This window comes from Dendrobates tinctorius, unplaced genomic scaffold (assembly GCF_039654945.1).
Source record: "Dendrobates tinctorius isolate UK_male_01 unplaced genomic scaffold, ASM3965494v1 ptg000070l, whole genome shotgun sequence".
NCBI classification, from domain to species: Eukaryota; Metazoa; Chordata; class Amphibia; order Anura; family Dendrobatidae; genus Dendrobates; species Dendrobates tinctorius.
This window is the reverse complement of record NW_027361738.1, coordinates 100,125,030-100,149,975: the sequence shown is the minus strand read 5'-3', so window position 1 is coordinate 100,149,975 and position 24,946 is coordinate 100,125,030. Positions and strand designations below refer to the sequence as shown.

Below are 24,946 nucleotides of genomic sequence, written 5' to 3'. Positions count from 1 at the left end.
GAGAAAAATAGGAATATTCCAGGACGTCCACCTGACAGCACCATGGAGGACGTCCTCCTCCTCCTTACAGGGACAGGAAAGCACACGAGAGGTTAAAAGGCCATGTCCCACCCCCTTTCCCTCAGTGTTTTTCCTGTCCCTGCACGGAGGGACACGCGAGAGCTTACCGGAGGGGCCCAGGGGATCGTGCGGCCGGTCCAATCCTTCCCCTGTCAAGAGGTCCCGGGGCCGAAACTTCCCGGTGGGGAGTCCCTCGGCTCCAAAGGCCAGGAGCAGGACGACGCTCCTGGAGGGAGCTGTTCCTCCCGGTGGGGGGGCTCTCGGCTCCAGGACGGGTCGGCTCCCCGCAGGCGGCTGGCCGTGCGGGCACCGTCAGAAGTGGGCGCAATCGGCCGCGGCGGGCCGAGTACCCGCAGGACGACGCCGACGGCTGGGCATTGGAGGCCGGAGCGCCATAGCAGGCGGGGAGGCGGCTCCCTGCACGCGCCGAGTGCGGTCGCGCGTTGATGCCCGGCAGGAAGTGGAGGCGCGGCTTACCAGCGTCGCATCCGGTGACGTCAGACGCCGGTTTCAAATCCAGGGCGCGCGCGCTCCTGGACCACAGCGTTCTCCAGAGTCGTCACAGGTCGTTCCAGGCTGTGTGACTGCATCGGACGCCAGGGGATGGAAGGCAACACTGCATCTGGTGGAGGGGTAAGTGCGCATAGCGCAGACCACCCTCCCCACCCGTCCCCACAGCCCAGATCTGATGAGGTGCCCCTTATGTTATCAGGAAAAGGGAACCCCGGCAGAGTCCCCCTCGGGGAAGGACCCGGCGAAAGCCACCTCCAAATCAGTCAGATGTCCGGTGTGCAGAGTAAAGCTGCCAGACACCTATAGCAAGAACCTATGCGGTCCCTGTACCTCCAGGGTCATAGGCGAGGAACAGCCATCTCTACTTTCCGAAATGAGGTCGCTGATAAGGGAAGAGATTCAGGCCTCTACAACCCGGCGTCGATCCCCCAGCCCTGGGCCAAGTCGCAAGCGTCCGAGGTGGGAACCAGTCCCAGTATCGAGCCCTAGCGAGGAATCCGATTTCCGGGACTCAGATCAGGAGGAAGAAGGCGAGATCCTGGGGGATAGTCAGGAGCAGAACAGAGTACCTATTCAGACTGGAGGATACGGACGAGCTGGTACACACGGTCAGAAATACCATGCAGATGGAAGAAGTCCCTAAGCCACAGTCCAGACAGGACTTAATGTTTGGAGGACTGGTGTCCCGCAAACAGGTGGTGTTCCCTGTAAGCGAGCACATCAAAGCAATGATCCTGGAGGAGTGGAAAGAAGCAGAGCGTTGGTTGACACTCTCCCGAGACTTTAAAAATAGACTGCCCTTCGATCCCGAGGAAACTCGGGCGTGGGAAGAAGTCCCTAAGATCGACGTCCCAGTCGCCAAGGTTACTAAGAAGTCGGCTATCCCAGCCGAGGACTCATCCGGTCTTCGAGACCCGATGGATAGAAAGGCGTACGTCTTGTTAAAAAGAGCATGGGAGACGTCGGCGGCCCTGATTAGAGCCAACATAGCAGCCACCTCGGTGGCTAGGTCTATGTTCCTGTGGTTGGGGCAGTTGGAGGAACACCTAACCAACAAGACCCCGAGGTCAGAGATACTAGCATCTCTTCCTCTCTTGAAATCAGCCACGGCGTTCCTGTCGGATACGTCGGCGGAATCAGTTAGGTTTGCGGCCAGAAACAGCTCCCTCTCTAATGCGGCCCGGAGAGCAGTCTGGCTTAGATCCTGGTCGGGGGATAACCCTTCTAAAGCAAAGTTATGTGCCATCCCTTTCTCGGGTCTGAGGGTGTTTGGTCCAGCCCTGGATAATATCCTTGAGCTGGTGTCCGATAAGAATAAGGGATTCCCGGAAGAAAAGCCCAGGCGGTCCCAGTCCTTTCGGAGAGGCTCCTTCTTCAGAGGACAGTCAGAGTTTAGGGGCCGGGCGAGGTCTAATAGAAGCTCCTACAAAGGCTCCTTCATCCAAAGTGGGAGGAACAGAGGTCCCCCATTTGCATCGACATCTAGATCGAGGAGACAATGACGCCATAGGCATTGGGGGGAGACTTCGCCACTTTGCAGCAAACTGGTCACGAGTCACCAACAATCAGTGGGTCCTCAGAACCATCAGGGAAGGTTACAGGATAGAGCTCTATTCTCCTCCCCCCGACAGATATATTGCCCCCACTGTCGTCCAGGAGGACTCCGCAATGTGGTCGGATCTTCAGGACATGTTAGACTCGGGTCATAATACCAGTTTCACCGTCAGAAAGAGGGAAAGGGCACTACTCTTCCCTGTTTGCAATCACAAAGAAATCCGGCGAGGCCCGCACCATCATAAACCTGAAACCACTAAATGCTTGGGTCAGATACAGGAGGTTCCGGATGGAATCAATCCGATCCGCAATTCCTCTGATAGACAGGGACGCAGTTATGTGCACCCTAGACCTAAAAAAGGCATACTATCAGGTTCCTATTCATCCCTCATCTCAAGGCCTACTAAGGTTCGATCAGTTCACCAGCCCGGACCTGCCATTTCCAGTTCCAGGGTCTTCCATTCGGGCTGGCCTCAGCTCCCAGGATCTTTACAAAGCTGGTGGTAGAGGTGGTGGCCTACCTGAGAGATCAGGGTATTGTGATTGTGCCGTACCTGGACGACTTCTTACTGGTGGCAAGATCCAAAGAAGCGCTCATCCGAGACAGGATCCGAACAACTACTGTGATGGAGTTCCTGGGCTGGGTGATCAACTGGGAGAAGTCGGACCTCACACCAGAAAGGTATTCCTGGGAGTCCTCCTAGACTCAGCCGACAGAATATCCTGGCTACCCGAGCAGAAGCAGAAGTCCATTCAGGCCAGAACCAGAGGCCTGTTGAAGCGTCAATGCTCCATAAGGGAAGCAATGGAGGTCCTGGGCCTCATGACGGCCTGCATCCAGTGTGTCCGTTGGGCCCAATTCCACTCGCGGTTGTTACAAAGAGAGATTCTCGCGAGGTGGGACAGGAGTCAGGCGTCGCTAGACAAACCCCTAAGGCTCTCAGGACGAGTAAAGGAGTTCCTTCGCTGGTGGTTACAGGCCAGGAACCTTCAGGTGGGCGTGCATTGGACAACCTCTCCATACGTGGTAGTCACCACAGACGCAAGTGCGTGGGGATGGGGAGCCCACATAGAAGGGAAGATCTTCCAGGGGAAGTGGCCAGCAAGTATCAAGGCCAGATCCTCCAATTTCAAGGAACTCTTCGCGGTCTGGGAAGCGTTGCTGAGAAACCGGTCGGTACTAAAGAGTCGTCATGTTCGCATTTTATCCGACAATACAACGACAGTGGCATTCCTGAAACACCAAGGAGGAACCAGACATCAACCACTACAGGCACTGGCGGAAAAGATATTCACGTGGGCAGAACGGACAGTTCGATCCGTGACCGCGGTACATCTAGAGGGTTCCCAAAACGAAGTGGCAGACTACCTGAGCAGACAACAGATCCACCCGACAGAGTGGGAATTGAACGTAGAGATCTTCGACCAGCTTTGTCAGCGCTGGGGGAACCCCAGTATAGATCTCTTCGCAAGCCGGAAGAACTCGAAGGTTCCCAGATTCTACTCCCTAAATCCGATGGACCATCCAGAAGGCGTAGACGCCCTGAGTCAGACTTGGGGAGAATCCCTCTCTTATGCGTTCCCACCACTGGCCCTCATACCGGCAGTGCTCAGAAAGATACGCGAGGACCACGCAAGAGTGATATTGATAGTGCCATACTGGCCGAGGAGAAGCTGGTTTTCCCTTCTGGGAGCCATGGCAGTAGAAGATCCAGTCGAGCTGCCCTTGTGGGAGAACATCATCCACCAGGGCCCGATCCACCACCCGGACCCAGCAAGACTCCATTTATCGGCTTGGATCCTGAGAGGGACATCCTGAAGGCAAAAGGATTGTCGGAGCAGGTCATATCCACCCTACAGGCCAGCAGGAAGCCGGTGACGTCGGCAATTTATCGGAAGATATGGAAAAGATTCTGTCTGGAGGGTGGCAGGTCCGAGCTCGTGGCAGGCACCCCTGATCTCCCTAACATACTAGGGTTCCTGCAGGCAGGTTTTAATAAAGGCCTCAAGCCCAGCACTCTAAAAGTCCAGGTTTCAGCTTTGAGCGCCTTCTTCGATTATCAGTTAGCTGCACATCCCTGGGTGATAAGGTTTATAAAAGCCACACAGCGCCAGCGCCCCACGATTAGGCAGCTCACCCCGCCATGGGACCTGGGCCTGGTACTTCGGTTCCTCTGCTCGGACACTTTCGCCCTTAGTGAGAAGATAGCCATCCCTGCTCTCACTCGTAAAACGGCCTTTCTAGTAGCCATTACCACGGCCAAAAGAATAGGGGAGATCCAGGCCCTATCCACTAAGGATTCATACCTCCAGATAAGAGAGGATAGTATAATCCTAAGGTTAGACCCGGCATTTACCCCGAAGGTAGCCTCTACAAGAAATCTGAACCAGGAGGTAGTGTTACCCTCTTTCTGCGATAATCCCCGAAATGAGAAGGAGCGGCGGCTCCACTCGCTAGACGTGAGGCGCGCAGTTATAGAATACCTAGAGGCCACCAATAGTTGGCGTGTCGACCCGAACCTGTTCGTTCTCTTTGGAGGTAGGAATAAAGGGAAGAAGGCCTCTAAGGCGTCCATCGCGCGTTGGATTACCTCAGTAATCTCGGATGCCTACCAGGCTGAAGGAGCCAGCCCGCCTGATTCCTTTAAAAGCCCACTCTACGAGGGCGGTATCTGCCTCATGGGCCGAGCGGGCGGGGGCGTCAGTTGATCAAATTTGTCGAGCGGCAACCTGGGCTAGTCTTAATACATTCTGCAAACACTACAAACTAGATGTGTTAGCTGGCCAACAAACCGCATTCGGGAGAAAAGTTCTCCAAGCAGTAATCCCACCCTGAGGAGGTGCTTTGGTACTCTCCATAGTGCTGTCAGGTGGACGTCCTGGAAAATAGGTATTAGACCTACCGGTAATGATGTTTCCAGGAGTCCATCCTGACAGCACGGGTAGTTCCCTCCCTGTTATGTTATACTATGTTGTATTATGTTATGTCATATGCTGTAATATGATTGTTTCATTAAACCGTTACTAGCATCATCCACCTTGTGGTACTTGTCAAATCACTGAGGGAAAGGGGGTGGGACATGGCCTTTTAACCTCTCGTGTGCTTTCCTGTCCCTGTAAGGAGGAGGAGGACGTCCTCCATGGTGCTGTCAGGATGGACTCCTGGAAACATCATTACCGGTAGGTCTAATACCTATTTTCTTTAATAAAATGGTGGTGCTGCTTATAATCCATGTGATTTATTGCTGACTGGGGGTGGGGGCTGCAAAGTGGGGTCGCTGCTGGAGGAGGCAGGAGTGGGGTGATGCCACAGGCTGGGGTTAGGGGGTGTCCGATATGTAGTGTGCTGCCGACATTTCATCAACTGGGGGGGAGGTTTTGGGGCGCATGTGCAGATGGACATCTCAAGAGATGAGAGTTCAGCGCTGAGATCTCTATCTGCTCGTGCGCCGCTCCCCAGTGGCCATCTTCCCAAGTCGCCACACAGGAAACCATGGAACTGCAGGGGGCTCTGGCCTTTCACAAAACGTTGGACACCCTGGGCAGCAGCGGCGGGCACCCCCTCATCCCAGCCTGCAGCAATGGTACCAGTGAGTTATTTACGCATTATAAGGTGCACATCCATTTCACCCCCTAATTTATGTGGGGGAGGGGGGGGGGGGAGTCTTATGATGCGTAAAATACCGTAGTTCTATTGGACCTGCTCGTTATTTAGGCACAGGGGTGTGCCTCATTTCTGTTCCGCCCAGGGCATCACTGCCGGTGCATCTTAATGTTCTGGGTTGCACCAATGTCCCTCGAATCCAATATAAAATCCTGCGCTTGTGTAGAATGCAGCCATTCTTACTACACACTGCAAGCGTGACTGCCCGCTCGACATTGCACCAGCGCAGGATTGCTTCACTAACAACGCACTGGGAACAGTTTAGATGCTAAATATATTGACTAGTGATGAGCGCGTATACTCGTTGCTCGGGTGTCCTCTGAGTATTTTGGCGTGCTCGGAGATTTAGATTTCGTCTCATCTGCATGATTTGCGACTGCTGGACAGCCTGAATACATGTGCAGAATGCCTGTTTGTTAGGGAATCCCCACATGTATTCAGCCTGTCTACAAGTCGCAAATCATGCAGCTGAGACACCGAAAACTAAATCTCCGAGCGCGCCAAAATACTCGGACACCCGTGCAACGTGTATACTCGCTCATCACTAATCTTGACGGCTTTCCTTTAAATGTAATGGTCTCTTCTTGGTGTTCGGCAGGCAGTAAAATCCTTACACTTTTGTTCGCTGCTCCGATAAGTCAGGTTCCACAGTAACACACCCAGGATATTCTGATCCTACAGTCGTGCATCTTTCTAGAAGACTTGATAGTTGGCTTGTAGTGGTTGGAGCAGTAGATGCATCACATTAAATGTGTATATTCACTTTTAAAAGTGGTTGCCCTGGAACCTGTATTAATGCTCTCCTCCTTGGCCCAAAGCACGGACTTGCGGCTGTCTGGATAGACGCAGTTTTGCCATTTGTGGGGTCAGACCATGTAGATAACATGTAAAGACGAATATTAACATATTCTCACAAGATGTCCCAAGAACCATTCTGTTCACAGACCGTCCTGTCCTGTAAAGCTCAGGAACTTTATTGCATTATAATAGTCATTCATCACCTATATAGAACACAGGATCCACCAGTCACAATAGGGAATGTCACAGCTCACCTACTCCTCCTGTACAATGATGACACCTCTATATACAGTAGATTACACAGGATCCACCAGTCACAATAGGGGTTGTCACAGCTCACCTTCCTTTCCCTCGCACATGCTCATTAGATGCGTCAGTCTGTTCATTGCTGCTAATGTACATGTGAATCTCACTGAACAGTAATAGTGTGAAAACTACTTTATTTAAAGATGGTGGTAGAGTGAAATGCCAAACTTCACCACATTATGTAACACTTGATTTATACAGTCGGTCTCTTTCCGATGACTCCTTTCCCTTTAACTGTCTTGAGTCTTTTTCTTACCCGCATTTGTGATGAAACGTCCAAGAGCAAATGATCTCGGGCAATGACTATTATCAGAATTTGTTCTCTGGATTTATAACCCTGTTCCCCGGTTTATTTTTTTTTTTTTTCCTCCACGCTTTAGGCCTTTTTATTTCCAACTGTGAGCGGCAGACATCAGGAGCTGAAGTACATTACTCCGGAGATGGTGAGTGCATCGGCATGCGGAGGCGCGCACCTGTGAGCTGGATTGTGGCTCCTGTACTGACGTCTTCTCTCCTGCAGATGGCGCTGATCCTGAGCGGGCGGTACGATACTTTTATTGATCGCTGTGTGATCATTGACTGCAGATACCCGTACGAGTACGATGGGGGACACATAAGGGTGAGTCTCTGGTCTAGTATTTTGCTGTGTAACCTTTTAGGTCCTTAACCTCTTTATTAGACCCTCCTCACCCATTGTTCCAGGGGTTAACTGCAGCTTTGAGATGGTTCTTCTCAGGTCACCTTCAGGCTTGTGCCATCACGTTAGTGAACACTCCCTGCTAAGATATCTGCTCACTTTTATTTATTTGGCCAAATCTGTCAGTTTTATGGTGAGTGGATGCGTTTTGAATGCAGCTCTGGATGTGCATTTGTGCTTTGGGGCCCTGTGGTCCCTGGGATCCTTGTCTCTGCTGTCCAGGTTCCTCTTGCAGTGTCCTACTTTGCTGCAGTTATAGCACGTGACTCTTCCATGATCCACAGAACATTTTGTGCCACCAGTAGGTTGGTTGAGGAGGCTTGGCTGTTTGGTTCATCTCCACCCCTCTTGCCAGTTGGAAGAGGAAAGTCCATATCCAGTTTTTGGAATTCAGGTCTTGTAGTCTGTAACTTTCTGTATAGGATGGCGAAGGCCTTGAACGAAAGCCGGTATCCAGATTCATTTATGGGAAATCTCACGGTCCTTGACTCGATTGAATCAGATGTTAGTAGATCTCAATCGGTGGAGGAACTTCTCCAGTCTCCTCCGCTGCAGGTCAGGAAAGAAATTGACCTGGTCCGCCAAGTGGTTCCTAGCCCAGCTATAAAGTTTACGAAGGAAATCCTATGTTGTGGATAGTCCGGCTCCTGAGCCTGTTGCATCAATGGGCAAAAACTTCTGCCTTGATTTCAACAATTCCATCCCTAAGGCAGAACGTGTTTTCTGCATGTGGGTCATTTTCCTGTAAAAAGGCATGGGATGTGAGTCCAGGGCTGCTGAACAGTTCACCAGAGTATTGGTCTCCTGAGTTGTCCAGAGGAAATGGCGGGAGCTATTGTCGGGGTCGTAAACGACAATAAATCCTCATCCACCAGTCATTCCAAATCATTGTGCGAGCGCAAAACATCTGGTACCAATTAAGAATGACTCAGACACGCAGCTGATTCAGTCTTAGCTAATGTCCTGCATCCACACCTGTCAGGAGCAGTACAACAACTGGCTTTATTTACAAATACACAATACTATATTGCGTGTTAGGGGAAGGCGTGCATTAGGCGGGGTTTATGCAGTATACATCTAGTGTCCAGTGTCTCTCTCTGATTCGTCAAAACGTCTCCCGATGGTTACTTCTTCACATTCCTGAGTTATCTTTTTTAGGAGAAATGAAACTTAACTTAACTCTTTAGACACTGAATTTAAGTGAAAGTGAACACTGGCAGCCATCTTTAATACAGTTACATTTGCATTAGCAAGCAATTAGGAAAAACTTATTGTTTCACAGTATAAAAGTTATATAAGAAAATATATTTTCACCTTGACAATCCCCCCTAAACACTAAGTTTTTCCCTTAATGAAAGATCCTTCGAGACTGTCCATGCGATGGGAAAAGGGGAGGTGGATTTCTTCATCCAGACACCTCAGAAGCTCTCCCCTAGCGAGAGGCCTCCAGGCAGCTGAACCCTTCACTAACCTTACATGGAGTTCTCCCGCTGTCCCTAAACTAAGTCTCTTAACATCATCTGAGAATGGGGGGGTTTTGTCTACTCTCTTGAGGGGAATATACTTAGGGATCTCCCCTAGATCAGTACCATCGTACTCTGGTGGGTCTACTTCTTGATTGAGGAAGGTGCCAGTCGGAGTTGCTTTGGCAATAACCTTTTTATACAAGGGAATAACACAACAAAGAGTTATCGATCCAATTACAAGGAGGGCAATCAGTACTATACAAGCTTGTTGAAGGAATCCCTTGAGTCCACCCAACCAGCCGGAAAAGAAAGATGTGCCTACTCCAGCATTAGTTTTCAATTCTGCTGCTAACCCAGTTATCTTTTTAAGGGCTATCATGGTTTTTCCATTCACTCCAGAGTTCTGAGGGATATAGGTACAACACTCCTCTCCCACCATCCCACAAACTCCTCCTTTCTCAGCTAATATCATATCAAGGGCTAGTCGATTTTGGAGTGTCATTCTAGTGTTAGGGCCCAATTCTTCAACTATACCTTGGAAGGCATCTTGGCTGAAATTGACAAACCTTTGTTCACTGTAATATATGTAATTGATCCATTCAACATTTTTATTCATCTGCACCTGTGGGATTATAGAAGCAAAGCCAGCATAGATCTGGTTCTGGGCTTTAAATTGGTCAGGCACCCCCCTTGGCACTCCAATAGCATCAATATATTAGTGGATCTTCATAACTCATATGGAGCTGATCGAGGCTTCTCCTTTTCCTGGTAGGTTCATCAGGTATCTTTGGATCCCAGGGTAGAATCTTGAACTGCATAGCTAGTTTAACAAGGGTGCATTGGCCTGTCCAGGCATTTGGCAACCTAGGACGGAGCTTACCATCTCCACATAACCAATAAATGTCATACATATATTGTGTATGTTTGATTAACAAGTCAGTATCTAGAGAACTATTCTCTTTGCAGAAACCTGTCTCGAAGATCCCTACTGGTGTACCTGTGGTGTCGTGGGAATTATAGCAGGTGTAATTGTCAGCTAATACAGTTACTTCTCCTGGGACCTTTAGTTTGGGTTCCTTATGAATTAGTGGGACGTAATCTGGGCAATCAGTGGGCTTCAAACCTTTCAACAAATTCATGACACAGGCAGTGGTGTTGTCATCAGGGAAAAGCAATGCATGTGTGTATAGGTGTGTATTCGCAGCAGCACAAGCAATACATCCTACAGAGATATTCTGGACTTTTACATTGTACCTCACCCATTCTAACCACAAATTTTTCCTTGGGGCTGTTTGTGTTTCTATGGAGAAAACCTCTTGCCAACTGAGACCTGGAATGGGGATCACTTCATTAACTACATTTTGCAAACGCTCACCTGGGCCTATTTTAGGTGTACTGGTAACGGGGGCCTTGGTTGGTCTGAAGCTAATATCCTGAAGCCGTATATGGCCTAAATACGCATAAGGTCCAGCACTAAATACATAATTATAATGCCTTCCTAGTACGAACGTCTGCAGATCAGCAGATTGAGGGCTTTCAAGATTTAGGAGAAGGGGGTGACAGCTTCTACCCCATTTACAGCCCCTAAATGGTTGCAGAAGGGCTGTTAGATGCATTCTCTCACGAAGACTCCTACCCGTCCCATCCTTGGGGAACATGGCTTCGCTAGGTTTATATCCCCAATCATTCCCCGTACTCCAGGCAGCATCTGTCCAATAATGACAATTATTGTTTTGTCTGGTAACACACATATAGAACTGGATGATCCCCTCTACCACCCGTTCAGTCTCAAGGCACTTGACTACATCACAGAAATCAAATCGCCAGATATTCACCGGGGCTGTCAGGTTTACCCAGAGAATAAAGGGACCAGAATTCTTATTTACAATAGGGGCCGAAGAGGTAGGGGCGAGGATGGCCCCCAGTCCCAAGGTCAAAAACAACAGCAACATTTCCCTTCAGTCACTACTGTGACTAAACACAGGTTCGGTCTCTTTTACAGTGTGAAGCGTGAATCCAGGTGCTCTTTCCTTCAAGTTTTACTGCAGTGGGGGTGACCAGGATCACCGTGTAGGGTCCTTCAAATCTCGGCTGGAGACAATCTCTGCGCACAAACTTTTTCACATACACCAGGTCTCCTGGCACAAAGTCATGGACCACGTCACCTGTGGATTCTGGAAGAGAAGCAGAAACTGTAGAGTGGGTGTTAGACAGTTCCTTAGACAATGCAATCACAAATTGTACAACTTTATCATTTGTCTCAGACAACTCTTGTGGCCTAATGTCTCCTATTTTAGGTGGAGCACCAAAAAGAATCTCAAAGGGAGTCAGGCCGTGTTTTCCCTGTGGGGTGTGTCTGATTTGGTATAGGACCACGGGGAGCAAATCTGGCCATGGGAGTGGGTGGTCCTGGCTCATTTTAAGCAACTGGGTCTTAATTGTGGAGTTCATTCTCTCAACTTTGGCTGAACTGGAGGGGTGATAGGGGGTGTGCAGACCCAAATCTGTCCCTAACATGTGCCACAATTCCTCGCAGACATTGGCAGTGAAGGCTGGGCCTTGATCTGATTCAACAACTTCGGGAATTCCAAATCTGCACGAAATTTCAGTGATGAGCTTCTTAGCTGTAGTTTTGGCAGTCATGTTGGTCACTGAGTAGGCTTCGGGCCATCCTGAGAACATATCCACAGCCACTAGGACGTACTCATACTTTCCTGACTTGGGCATCTGAATATGATCAACCTGGATTCTCTGCCAAGGGTAGTCTGGTTTGGCAAGATGCTGAAGTGGAACCTTGGCGGTGGCTGTTGGGTTACAGATGGCACAGACTGGGCAGGCTCTTGAGTAGGCTGTGACAGTGGTAGATTCCTGGGGCCCAGTAGAGCTTCTTGATACAGGCCAGAGCTTGGTTCTTTCCTCGATGAGTTGATCCATGAGCCCATGCTGCAACGGCTGGATACATTCTTTTGGGTAGACAGGGTTTCCCATCCACCTTATAGAGTCTAGGAAATTGGTATTGTCCGGCAGAACTACGATTCCCATGAATGGCTCCTGCAGCTTCCCACTGCTTCTTTTCTTCTTTAGAGGTCAACTTTTGTTCTTCCCACAATCTCTCTTCAGGTGGTCGGGCTGGCTTCCAGACAGATCCGGTGGCAGGGTATTCCATTTCCATGTCTTCTATCAACTCCCTCTTCTTTCTTCGGGCTTCGGACTTCTCAAAGTCTCGTTCTTCTTCGGCTTGGGTAGCTTCTTTGGTTGCCTGTTCTCTTGTTTGTGCTCTGGTAAGCACAGGCATCACAGGTGTATCAGTGCCTTCCCAACAGGGTTTTTCTGGTGCTGTTTCTTCTTCTTCCCACTTTGCTGAGACATTCTTTATGGCAGCAGCTTTGGCAGCTTGATCTGCTAAATGGTTTCCTCTAGTCTCCTTCGAATTGACTTTCCCGTGAGCTTTGACCTTGATCACCGCAATTTGTACAGGTAGCTCCAATGCCTTCATCAGGGCTTTAATCCTTAGTGCATGTTTAACAGGGGTTCCTGTAGCCGTAATGAACCCTCGGGACTTCCACAGGAATCCAAAATCGTGACAGATTCCATAGCCGTATCTTGAGTCAGTGTAGACATTGGCCGTCTTCCCTTCTGCTAGATAACATGCTTGTTGTAGGGCCACAAGTTCGGCTTCTTGAGCCGAAAGGTGAGGTGGCAAGGCTTCAGCCAGAAGGACTTCTGTTTCAGTGGTGACCGCATATCCAGTGTGGAACTTGCCATAAGAGTCTGCAAATCAAGATCCATCAGTCCATAGTTGCAAATCAGGGTTGAGAAGTTCTTGAGTTACCACATTTTGTGGTGCAGAGGCTTCTTGTTCCAGTGCTTTTACACAGTCATGCGGGTCATCAGGTGACCTCCCGTCTGGTAAATCCTTATACCCGTCAGGGAACTCCCCCCTAGAATGTGGAAGCAAAGTGGCTGGGTTGATGGTAGTACATTTCTGGAAGGTGATGTTGGAGGGCAGAAGTAGAGAGCAGTGAAGTCTGAGATGTCTTTGGCTCGTTAGATGCTTAGGAGATGTTTGTTGGAGGACAGCAGAGAGATCATGTCCAGCTTGAATGACCAAGTCATGACCAAGTGCTATGTCAGCAGACTTATCCAGAAGAACATGGGCTGCATGCACAGCCTTGAGGCAGGAAGGAGCAGTTCTGGCAACAGGGTCTAGCCTGGCTGAGTAGTAGGCCAGAGGACGGAAACGATCAGCATGTTTCTGTGCCAGCACACCAGAGGCATGTCCTTCAGATTCTGAAACAAAGAGATGAAACGGCTGAGTGTAGTCAGGGAGACCCAGAGCAGGGGCGCTGACAACAGCTTCCTTGAGAGCCAGGAAACAGTCCTTTTGCTGAGCATAGATATACGGATTTTCAGCATGATCCCAGTCCGGTCCTCCAGTCTTGAGGCAATCATACAAAGGTTGCATGAGTCTTGAGGCATCCGGAATCCACTGTCTGCAGTAGGTAATGAGTCCTAAGAAAGACTGCATAGCAGAGTATGTCTTTGGATAAGTGATATCCTCGATTGCATGTTTTCTGTCCTCGGTGAGGTGTCTCGAGCCTTGAGAGATGCAGTGTCCGAGGAAGACGACTTTCTCTTTGCACCACTGGACCTTGGCCTTTGAGACTTTGCAGTTGGCAGAATGAAGAAAAAGGAGCAAGGACTCAGAAGCAGCAAACAGATTCTCTTCAGTTCCACAGAGGAGTAGGTCATCAACATACTGGAGAAGCGTGACATGAAGATTCTGTAACACCCACGGATCCAGGGTCATCTTCATAGCATGAGTGAACTGGTTAGGGGAGTTCTGGGCACCCTGTGGTGTCCTGGTCCAGGTCAGCTGAGATCCTTGAAACGTGAAGGCAAATAAAAACTGTGAGTCTTCATGAAGCGGGACACTGAAGAAAGCATTAGCCAGGTCAATAACGGTGAAGAGTGTTGCTGAAGTAGGCACTTGAGAAAGCAAGGTGTTTGGGTTGGGTACCACAGGAGTTTCCAAGATGGTGGCTGAATTGACTGCTCTGAGGTCCTGTACAAGTCTGTACTTCGGAGGGTCTCCAGGAGCTGTCTTCTTCTTCACTGGAAACAGGGGTGTGTTACAGGGTGAAACACATCTGATTAGCACTCCAGAATGTAAGAGGGAGGTAATCTGAACTCCAAGGCTCCGCTCTTGGGCAGCCTTAAGCGGATACTGAGGTAGTCTGGGGTATGGGTGCCCAGGTTTGAGGTGGACTTTTACTGGAGGCACTTTGAGCAGACCCACATCCTCAGGTCCAGTTGACCACAGAGTGGTAGGTAGATTGGGCAAATCCGGGGAAGGTGTCGTTTGCAGAGTCATCATCATCAGAGGGAAAGCCTTAAGGACACAACGATCTTCAGTGCCTTGTTGTGAGGCAGGATCTTGTAATTGCAATTCCATCCCTTGATCACCGAAGATGATGGTAGCGTGAAGCCTTTGAAGGAGGTCCGCTCCTAGAAGGTTGACGGGGCAGGTTTCAGACACCAGAAATTTGGCAAAGACACCAGAGAATGGGCCAGCTGGGACGGGAACAGTGAGTGGTGATGAGGTTTGTTGACCTTCAACTCCAATACATGTGAGGAAATCTGAAGACAGGGAGATTGTAGGAGGCAGCTGAGATGAAGAGATAACAGAGGTGGCCGCCTCAGTGTCCACTAAGAACTTGAGAGGTTGATTGTCCACTTCCAGGGTCACTGTACCACAAGACGAGGAAGTACAGGTGGCGGGAAAAGTGGGCACCGGTTGGCCTGAACTTCATGAGTGTGGAGGAGGAAGAGGTCTCTGAGGGTGCCCCCTGCGAGGACAACTTCTTCTCATATGACCAGGGCTGGCACACTCCCAACACAGAGGTCTCCCTTGGTCATCACGAACTGGTCTGTCCCTGTAGTTTTGGCCCTGGGACCCTCTCGGCCTCAAGCGTGGTGATCCATACCGATCCTGAGCCTGATACACCATAACAGGTACTTCTGAGGCTTCTGCCATATACATGGCTGGTTTCTTCTTGCCTTTGTCCTTCTGTGCTTCCTTCTCTGCTTCCTTTTCTGCTTCTTTTTCTTCCCTTTGAAGCATTTTCTGATAACTCTTCACAACAGTGAGGGCCTGTTTTAGGGGACCATCAGGTAATTCGGGACGAAGCTTCATGACCTTATCCTTCAGTGGATCTTCCAGACCATCAATAAAAGCACGGACCAACAAGGCTGCCTGCGTCTTCACATGAGTTGAATAACCCAAGTCTTCAAACTGCATAGTTAGTCTGGCAGTGTATTTCTCCACAGCTTCACCAGATTCTTGTTTTATATCCTGTATTGATCCTGCTTCGTCACAGAGACGATCCTGGGCCCACTTTGTGAGTTGAGCGATAAACTCCTTTCCAGACTTGAACTTGTTGAGAGGTCCTGCTTTAGTGGGGTTCAATTCCTTCATGATGGTGGGGAGAAAATATTTGGAGGCTTTGATTGAGGTGATGCCTGATAGATCAGACCATGTAGCCCCGTAGATGCTCCTAGTCTGTTCCAGTTTCCTTACATACTGCATGGGAAATTTGTCCGGGTCAGGTAACTTGTTAACAATAGCATCAATTTGTACCGGAGTGAAGGGTTTGTATTTCAGCTTCAGCCCTTCTTCTTCTTCGTCATGTGTCACTGCCTCATCCTTCGGGGCAGTTGGGGGTGCTGTGGGTATTACCTCATCCAGGGGCTTTATACCTGTGTGCATCAGTGGTATCATGTATTCAGCTACCAAGGGCATGATGCCCTCTAATCCGGATTCATGGTAACAGACGATCCTAACTTCTTGTAAATCGAGATCTGGGGTTGATTGGAGACAATTCTTGATGACTTCAACGTGTTCCTTCATACAGGGGCCCAGTGGGTATCCAAAGAGTCCTGAAGATATCAATGGTATAGCCAAAGTTCTACGAGGAAGTGTATCTCTCCCTAGCCGTCCTGCAAAGATAAGCACTGTCTGTAAGGCGGTCTGCAATATTGTACGGCAATGCTCGGGTGTCCTGTAATCATATATAGGGCCTGCAGTGTGTAACACTATATCACAGGGCAAATTCCCTCCCTGGGTGGACATAGCGTCTCCTGGATGCAAGGGGCCATAATTGGTAAGGTAGGCCTGACACTCTTGGGTTATGGCTGGGCCTCCCTTTTTAGCTATCTGTTGGGCCAAACCACCTCTATGCGACAGGGTAGAGTTAGCTGGGTTCACTATGGCTCCTACCTGGTGGGTAACTATGTCCCCATACCCCACTGAGAAAAGAACCTGGGAGCCCTGAGGTGTGATGTAATAGCGTGAATGACAGGGGAACCAGATTTCAGGGTCATGGGGCAACCTAGAGGATTTGTTGAGAGGGGTAGGTAGTGGGCTCCTTCCGGGCCGGGGGGATTCGAACGGACCTAATAGCAGTGGCGGGGCAGGGGGAATTGTAGCAACCTGATTGTCAGAATCTTCTGATCCCTCATCATCTCCGATAGCTTGGCGCCTCATACGCATTACGGACCGGAAAGCCGTACTGCAGGTCAGGGCATCAAGAGTGAAGGGACCTTGACCAGGTGTATTTACAAATATCACAGTGGGTTGCACCGGGAGACTAGGCCCAGAGGCCGGAACAGGAACATTAGAGGTGGGAACAGCATCGGTCGGTGCCGGAGGTTTCTCAGGAAGTGGTGGTCCCTGATAGTACTCGCCGGAAAGTGTTACCAGCGGACATAGTGGCTGGGGAGGAATTCCGGGTGCACCAAGATGGCTGCCGGTGGAGGCGTGGCATGCCCCACTTCCGTCCATGGTCTGGGCGGAACCCCAAGGACGGCCCGCCCCACACACGGCAGGTTTCCACCCAGGTTGGATTCTGCACGCCACAAACAGGACACACCCACGTTTCTGGAGAGCTCGTCTTGTCGCCATTATAGGGCGGTGGTTGGGACTGCATTTTCATCATCAGTGGCACGGCGGCCATTTTACAATCTATAAGATCACAGTTCATAGGGAATTTAGATTGTGAGCCCCATCGGGGGACAGTGATGATGTGTGTGCAAACTGTAAAGCGCTGCGGAATATGTTAGCGCTATATAAAAATAAAGATTTATTATTATTATTATCACAGTTCAAAGGCATTTTATAACCAAACACAGGTTCCGCATTGTCTGATCCTCCTTCCCCATCAATCTCTTTCCATCCTTCATTCTTCAAGCCTCGCGCAACTCGCAGATGAGCTTGTGCTTGTTCTAACAATCCTTTATCTTTCAACATGCCTCGTTTGTTCTCTATGAGATTATGCCACATAGCCGGCTGTAATCTCCCTGACGAGGGCAATCCTACATGCTTATACAATCTCTCAACATTCTTGACTGCCTTCTTGCCTTCCCGTGACGCTACTATTGCCTTGACCTCCACAGCATCCTCATCTAACTTGTGGGGCACAGACTTCTTCTGCTTTAAGATACGCAGCATGACTCTTACAGAATACTATGGTTCTCTGCAGAAAAACCACTGGTAGCGATATCAACACTGATGTTCCACAGTACGGAGCCTCACGTTCGACGTACTAGGAAAAGAGCCTCGCGCTCAATATTTCCTTTCCCTAACCTTGAACAGCAGTGATTAACAGATTATCCTGCCACGATATTCCAACAGTCGGGAGGCGGTCTCCTAGTGAGAGCCCTCCACAGAAATACAGGTGGTCCCTTCTCGGGACGTCTTAATTACCTAGCTGGTACAATATCACAGAGGCTGCGTCTCCTATCCCTTCCTCTAGGTTGCCCCACAATCTGCAACTAGCTCAATTTATCACTCCACTTCACTACTAGACAATAGTCACGGGTAGGGTGGTTGAATGGAGTACAATGACCGGTGGAGGAGGTGTGGTGTACACGAGGACGCGCAGAATGCGACGTCTCTCAGTTGCTGGTTCAGAGCGTGGCACAGGATCGCACTCAGTCTCACCACTCGACCGGTCACCCCCTCAGACCCAAGGAGACCACAGACAAACCAATAACGGCTGAGACACTAGCAAGTGTGACACATACAGTGTATATGATCTCACTTACCGTGTTTTGGAGGGTGATCAGTCCTTGAGGTCAGCCACTACAGGTATCATCCACAGACATCCAGGCATGGGTCCAGAGGAGCCTCGGATCACTGTCCACGCCCCCCGTTGGGCTCAATTGTCGGGGTCGTAAACGACAATAAATCCTCATTCACCAGTCATTCCAAATCATTGTGCGAGCGCAAAACATCTGGTACCAATTAAGAATGACTCAGACACGCAGCTGATTCAGTCTTAGCTAATGTCCTGCATCCACACCTGTCAGGAGCAGTACAACAACTGGCTTTATTTACAAATACACAATACTATATTGAGTGTTAGGGGAAGGCGTGCATTAGGCGGGGTTTATGCAGTATACATCTAGTGTCCAGTCTCTCTCTGATTCGTCAAAACGTCTCCCGATGGTTACTTCTTCACATTCCTGAGTTATCTTTTTTAGGAGAAATGAAACTTAACTCTTTAGACACTGAATTTAAGTGAAAGTGAACACTGGCAGCCATCTTTAATAGTTACATTTGCATTAGCAAGCAATTAGGAAAAACTTATTGTTTCACAGTATAAAAGTATAAAAGTTATATAAGAAAATATATTTTCACCTTGACACTATGTTTAATGCCGTGAGGAGGGCCACGTAACCTCATGTGGTGACCTTTTTAAATGTAGTAGCCTCTGCAGGGGTGACTTGTCAGCCTGAGCTGCCTGTTCTCGGTTTCCCTTTTCTTTATAGCCCTAGGTTGCTGTTGTCTTTGTAATCTTCTCCAACGGTGCTAGAGACCTCATCATTGTGGTAGTCACGGAGCTAAGAACTGCTGGGGCGGATGTGCCATCAGCTACAATGGCTGCCGGGGTGTAAGGTGTGCCATGTACGTTGATAACTGGGTACAAGGAGGCAGGTCTGCGTGCATGTGGCACCCCACAGATGGAGAGGGTGTCACGCCAGTCTGGGTTCTGCATTTGGCAGACCGTGTCCAGCCTTCCAGGGAGTGTGGGGTCAGTCTGGACTGGGTGCAGCTTGTGCAGCCAGTGCCATTCTCTGGCTGATAAGTGGAACATCTTTTTCTGTCGTCTTGCATCCCTTGGCTTCCTCTAGAGATTCATGATCCCTAAGAGGAGTCCCCTTTTATTAACACCACCTTCTATTCCTTATCTAGCCCTCCTCCAGGGGGTAATGGCCCTGACAATGTGAGGAGGAGGGTCTTTACAATTGTCACAAGCTTCCTCCCTTCTTTCTGCCGCTAGTGCACTTGGCATGTACTCTGGGTTCTGACTGGCTGTTGCCGCCATGTTATCTGAGTCCTAAGGACAGTGTTTCTGCTTTTAAGGCAGTTTCCGCTCTGAACGGCTTCCGAGGTCATATATCTATCATCTCTCTGTAGTGAAGTTCCCTCTGGACTTAGACCTGGTATCTTGGCACGTTCTTTGGATCTTGTCCCTTTTGGGTTCACTAACATTATCCGGGTGTAACTATGGACTCTGAACATTTAGTCCTGGATACTTATCTGAGAACCGTTTATAACAGGTCTCCTCTCTTGCAAAAGATGTGTCCGGAGCCCTCGCTATCCGCCAGTTTGGGGCTGAAGTAACAAGTTCGGCATCCTGCCGGCACAACATACACCTCCTAAAGCGGGGAAATGGCAGTCACTACATCTTAATCCTTCCACCCTTATTACTGCAGCTGGGACACAGACCTTAGTTGAGCATTTTCCAGTGGGAAACATTATCAGCCGTATCAGAGGCTGGAACCAGTGATTGTGGATTATCTACTTAGAACGTTTCTGTCTTCAGGCTGGAGAAGACGACATTCACTTGTGCAGAAAAGGAAACTGTTATGACCGGGTTCAGACTAGGACTCGTCAGTGACAGCCTACTGTCTCTATCCCTGCACGGAGACACAGGAGGCTGCTAGGCAAGATAAAGCATTTTCTTGCCTCATGCAGAGCTGCAGTCTCAACTCCCCCTCCCCCTCCGTTCTAGACTACTTATCCTAGTCCCACGTTGGGCGCCAGATGTTTTGGGGGCACACAAGGGATTTGCAATCTTCAAATGATGCATGTATACAGAAAATAACCACTCGACTGTCAATGTCGGATTATAGAAGGAGCTCCTTAATGAAGTTACAGGTTTATATAGACCATTGCTTGTCTTCAAGATCATTGCTGATGGCTGCAGTCATTACCTTTTTGGTTCAAGCAATAGTCGTTGCCTATTTTTCTATTTGTAGATGCACAATAAGCTTTATTAGTGAAAGCAGAGCAATGTTCATAGTGTCTTAGGAGGACACTGAATCTAGCATAAATAGTTGTGGTACCGGATGTCAGCATTTTGTAGATCTTGGCCGATTCAGGATTAAAAAACACAAAATAAATCATTCTTTTGCAGGGAGCAATCAATCTGTATATGGAACAAGAGGTGGAAGATCTTCTCCTGAAGAATCCCATCCTGCCGCAAGGATCCAATCGAGTGATTATCATCTTCCACTGCGAGTTCTCCTCTGAGCGAGGACCCAGAATGTGAGTTGTGGCTTTTTCCAATTCCTTGCTGTTTTCAGGATCTTGCTGTCAGTGAATGTGGTTGCAGTATCTTGTTCTCCGAGGCTGCCTGCAGATCTAGTCCTGTATCTGGGTCATTGTGTAGATTAATGCGTCATCGCCTGCTGTTAGTCTGTCGTTCTTCTCCAGTTTATAATCTGAATATTCCGTCTCTTTAACAGGTGCAAGTTTGTGCGCGAGAAAGATCGAGACCTGAACGAGTACCCCCACCTGCACTACCCCGAGCTGTACATCCTGTTGGGGGGCTACAAGGACTTCTTCCAGAAGTGCAGGGTAACTTTTATTGTAGTTCTCAGCGTTTCTGGTTTTTCAGCTTTTGAACTTTATCATGGATATTCTGACTATTTTAGAATCTTGTCTTTGTACAGAATCTCTAAAATCTTCAGGTTGCCTTTTAAATGCAATTTCTGATCAGGTTCTGCCCAGTGAGGATTGTCTGCTCTGATGCTTGCAGAATGTAATGTGTGGATTAGAACCCCCCCCCCCCCCCCAGTACTTTACATCCACAGTCATCCAGTCTACCATAGATCTGCTACATATAGTGCAAGTCCCCTTGATCAGGGTGCATCGTCGGCCCTCCTGGACTATCTTTTCTTGCCTAATGCTTTTTTTTTTTTTTTTTTTTCCCCTTCAGGCTCATTGTGATCCAGAAAATTACCGTCCCATGCACCACGAAGACTTTAAAGAAGATCTGCGGAGGTTTCGCATGAAGAGCCGGACGTGGGCAGGAGAGAAGAGTAAGCGGGAGCTATACAGCCGTCTGAAGAAGCTCTGAGCGCACTGTCCACTGCCCGGGAACCTTCACAAATGTTCCAGACTTGAACGGACCCCGGAGGTGCACAGAGCTGAGAAAGTGGAGTTACTTGGGACTACCTGGTGCAGCCACGTGTAAATCTTTAAACTCTGGGCTGTTCTGTCTGCACCTTACACTCTTGAACTACCGCTGACTCCTGTTTGACCCGTTTCGTCCTGTGAAGCCTGCCAATCACACGACGCACAGTGGGATCTTCAGGGATCCATCCTGTTTTTTAACTAGCTGTGACTAGTGCAGAGACCCACAAGGGAACACGTGTGGAGGTCTTGCTAGTTTTATCCTGTATTCAAATTTTATATATTTTTATCTTTTTTTACCCTTTCTCAGTTTGGGAGTTCTTATTGAATCAAGGATTCGTGTTATAGGCAAGGTTTTTTAAGGTTTTAACCTATACCCCTTTTAGATTAGGGTGGGGGGGATAAATCTGAAGTCCTGCTTATGTAGTAATGATGTGTTCAAACTGTGTGTGACCCAGGGCCAGAGAAGGTCTCCAAATTTAATTATGGGGTTTCTTAATAAGCAAATTGCTTTTTACTTTGTGCACTTAATCTTCGGGTCTCATCCACTTTATATATTAACCTACATAAACAGAACTGCTGTGCATTGTAGTCATCCTGCACTGACCTGGAGCTGCATCCTGTATTATACCCCAGAGCTGCACTCACTATTCTGCTGGTGCAGTCACTGTGTACATACATTACTGATCCTGAGTTACATCCTGTATTATACTCCAGAGCTGCACTCACTATTCTGCTGTGTACATTACTGATCCTGAGTGACATCCTGTACTGTACTCCAGAGGTGCAGTCACTGTGTACATACATTACATTACTGATCCTGCGTTACATCCTGTATTATACGCCAGAGCTGCACTCACTATTCTGCTAGTGGAGTCATTGTCTAATCCAGTGCACTTACTTTTTTTTTTTTTTTTCCTTCTGAGTGGCCAAAAAGCATACCCTAGTGCAAAAAAAAACTTCTGCCTGATCTTATTTGTGATATGTGCAACGGTACATCACCAGCAGAATAGTGAGTGCAGCTCTGGGGTATAATACAGACTGTATCTTGGGATCAGTACAGGGTACAAGTAGTGCCCACTTGTGTAGACTCGGTTATCATGCTGTTACATGAAGTTTACCTATACTGGGGATTTTTTTTTTTTTTTTTGACTACTTGCAGAAAACTGCTGTATTCTCCATAAAAGTCCAGGAAAAAAGTCATGGCTGTTCTCATCCAGAAACGGCACCACCTGTTTGCACTGTGGTGTGCGGTCACTTTGCATCTTAGAGGGACTCTGTCGGCACAGAACGACTGTTCCTTTCGCTGCAGGCACTCAGTGCTTCATGGCACCAACAAACACTTAAGTGCACACTCCCACTTGTTGTTCCATTTATCCCCCCCATGTTCCTCCTCTTTGACTTTATGAGCGGAGATAAATGGAAAACAAGCGAGTGGGAAGGTGCATGTAAGTGTGTGGCTGTTGGGAGCTTTGAGCACCTGTGCTTGGTTTGGTCGGTCGTTCTGTGCAGACTCCTGCTGTAACCACATTCACTTACCAGTTTTTTTTTTTTGGAATAGGCACCCATCTTTTGTGTAACCACTTTACCTGATGAGCACGTGCAGCGTGTGAGCTGCGGTTATCCATGTCGGTGCTTCCATCTTTCCTACACAAGGATTGGTGAACGCCACTAGATGGATGTCGGCAGCGATATTACTGCCCCGGTTTAGCTGATTAAGTTAACTTTTATGGATGATTAGTAACTTTTTTTTTTTTTCTCCCAAGAGTAATCTGGGTTTTGCTGATCTGCGTACGTTTAGTCTGTATGTGATGTCACGGAGTTCATGTCTGTCCGGTGACTGCTCGAGGTCTGCAGCGTCCTGTAGGAATATGCAATCTTGTATCTCTGCATATTTTATAATTTTTCTTACAGGAAAATAAAAAAACATAAAACACCACTCATGTGTCTGCATCTCTGTAATAACTGGGATGGCATAACTTGGCCGGTCCAGGCTCCTAATGAGACCACCTTCTCTCCCCCCCCCCCCCCCCCCCCCCACTGTTCCTCTTGTGGCTTCACCTTTAGACCCAGCACCCCTGGATGGGTCTAGAAATGATTGTTGGTGGTGGAGCAGTCTGGACTTCAGCTTGGTGTTTCCAAAACTCCAGTCCTCACAGCCCCAACAGATCAGTTCTCAAGATTCACATAGTATTGGACAGGTGATAGAAGTACCAGCGAGGCATCACATCTTGCTGCAGACTGTCATCCCTGTGTGATACTAGGGAGATCCTGAGGACTGGCGTTTGGGGAAACGCTGGACTACCTGAACAATTTTACCTGGAGGTTTCACTGCTGAACACTCATTTTCCCCTCTTCTACTGATTTCTACACTTTCCACTTGCATGTCCTTGTATCAGGAGATCTTTGACCTTAAGACCTAGAGATTGAGGAGGGAAAAACCCTATATAGTCTCCATCGTGGACAGGATTATTGCTGATCCCGATTGAGACCGCTTGAACTTTACTCCAGCTGTGAAGGTTCTGCTTCTCAGATCTTAAAACTTTTCCAATCCACTCAGAACAGGCTTTTTCTCATCGTTCAGTCCTGCTGACGTCTGCACCTCCATCCTTCCAGCCGTCGACTTTGTCAGTCTATACCTGGACAACATCCTGGAGACCAACCTTCTTTGAAACACACGGCAACTCTTTTCTTTTTGCCCCAGCCTTCACTTTCCCTGGACATCATGATGGGTGATCATCTTTGCCCCATAATCAACAGAAGAAATAGTTAATGATAGAAATTACCTCTACGACTTAGACAAGTGTTTCCTTAAATTGGAGACATGATTTATTTTTTACTTGCAAATCTGTGTTCATATCACCCCGGTGTATGAGGGACAGACGCCCTGTGTATCTTCACAGATATTTTCACAATTTTTTTTTTTTTTTTTAATCCAGCTTTTGATAATTTAAGGCACAGAGACGAGGCAGAAAAATATTCTCAGGATGGGGAATGTCCACTCCAAAGTGTGGACTCCAATATGCACAAAAAAAGCCGACCAAGCAGAATCTAACAACTTGTGACTCACGTGGGTGGATGGCTGAGCAGGGTTTATTTCCCCTCCTATCCACTTGGTCTTTTCTAAACACTTCATAGTCTTGGATTTTATTCATAATAGACAAGATGGTCTCTAATCTAAAGTCCAGATTTCTAAGTCCTCAGAATCCAGTGCTCTGACCGCCAATAGGGGCAGGAATTAGTTTTGTTTTTCTTCCGCTAACCTGTTCCTGATAAGGGTTTTGAGCAGAGCTCAAGTGGTCGCCACGACTGAAGACGACGTGTACTGTATTTTACTTGTAAAAGCTCCTGCTGAGAAGTTTGCTAGGAACCATCATCTCAGTAATGTCTAGCCTTCACCCAGG

General features: G+C 48.5%; 1 protein-coding gene across 2 annotated transcripts in view; it reads left to right on the top strand.

The window, feature by feature from the left end:
- CDC25A (cell division cycle 25A) overlaps window positions 1-23,481 on the top strand; it is a 32,393-nt gene extending 8,912 nt beyond the window's left edge. For both annotated transcript variants that reach the window (XM_073582241.1, XM_073582240.1), the window contains exons 13-17: window positions 7,276-7,338; window positions 7,416-7,514; window positions 20,542-20,672; window positions 20,873-20,984; window positions 21,346-23,481. In XM_073582241.1, the coding sequence (XP_073438342.1) occupies window positions 7,276-7,338; window positions 7,416-7,514; window positions 20,542-20,672; window positions 20,873-20,984; window positions 21,346-21,486 (546 nt within the window). In that variant the 3' untranslated portion in view covers window positions 21,487-23,481. The remainder of the gene's footprint in view (window positions 1-7,275; window positions 7,339-7,415; window positions 7,515-20,541; window positions 20,673-20,872; window positions 20,985-21,345) is intronic.
- The last annotated feature ends 1,465 nt before the right edge of the window (window positions 23,482-24,946 follow it).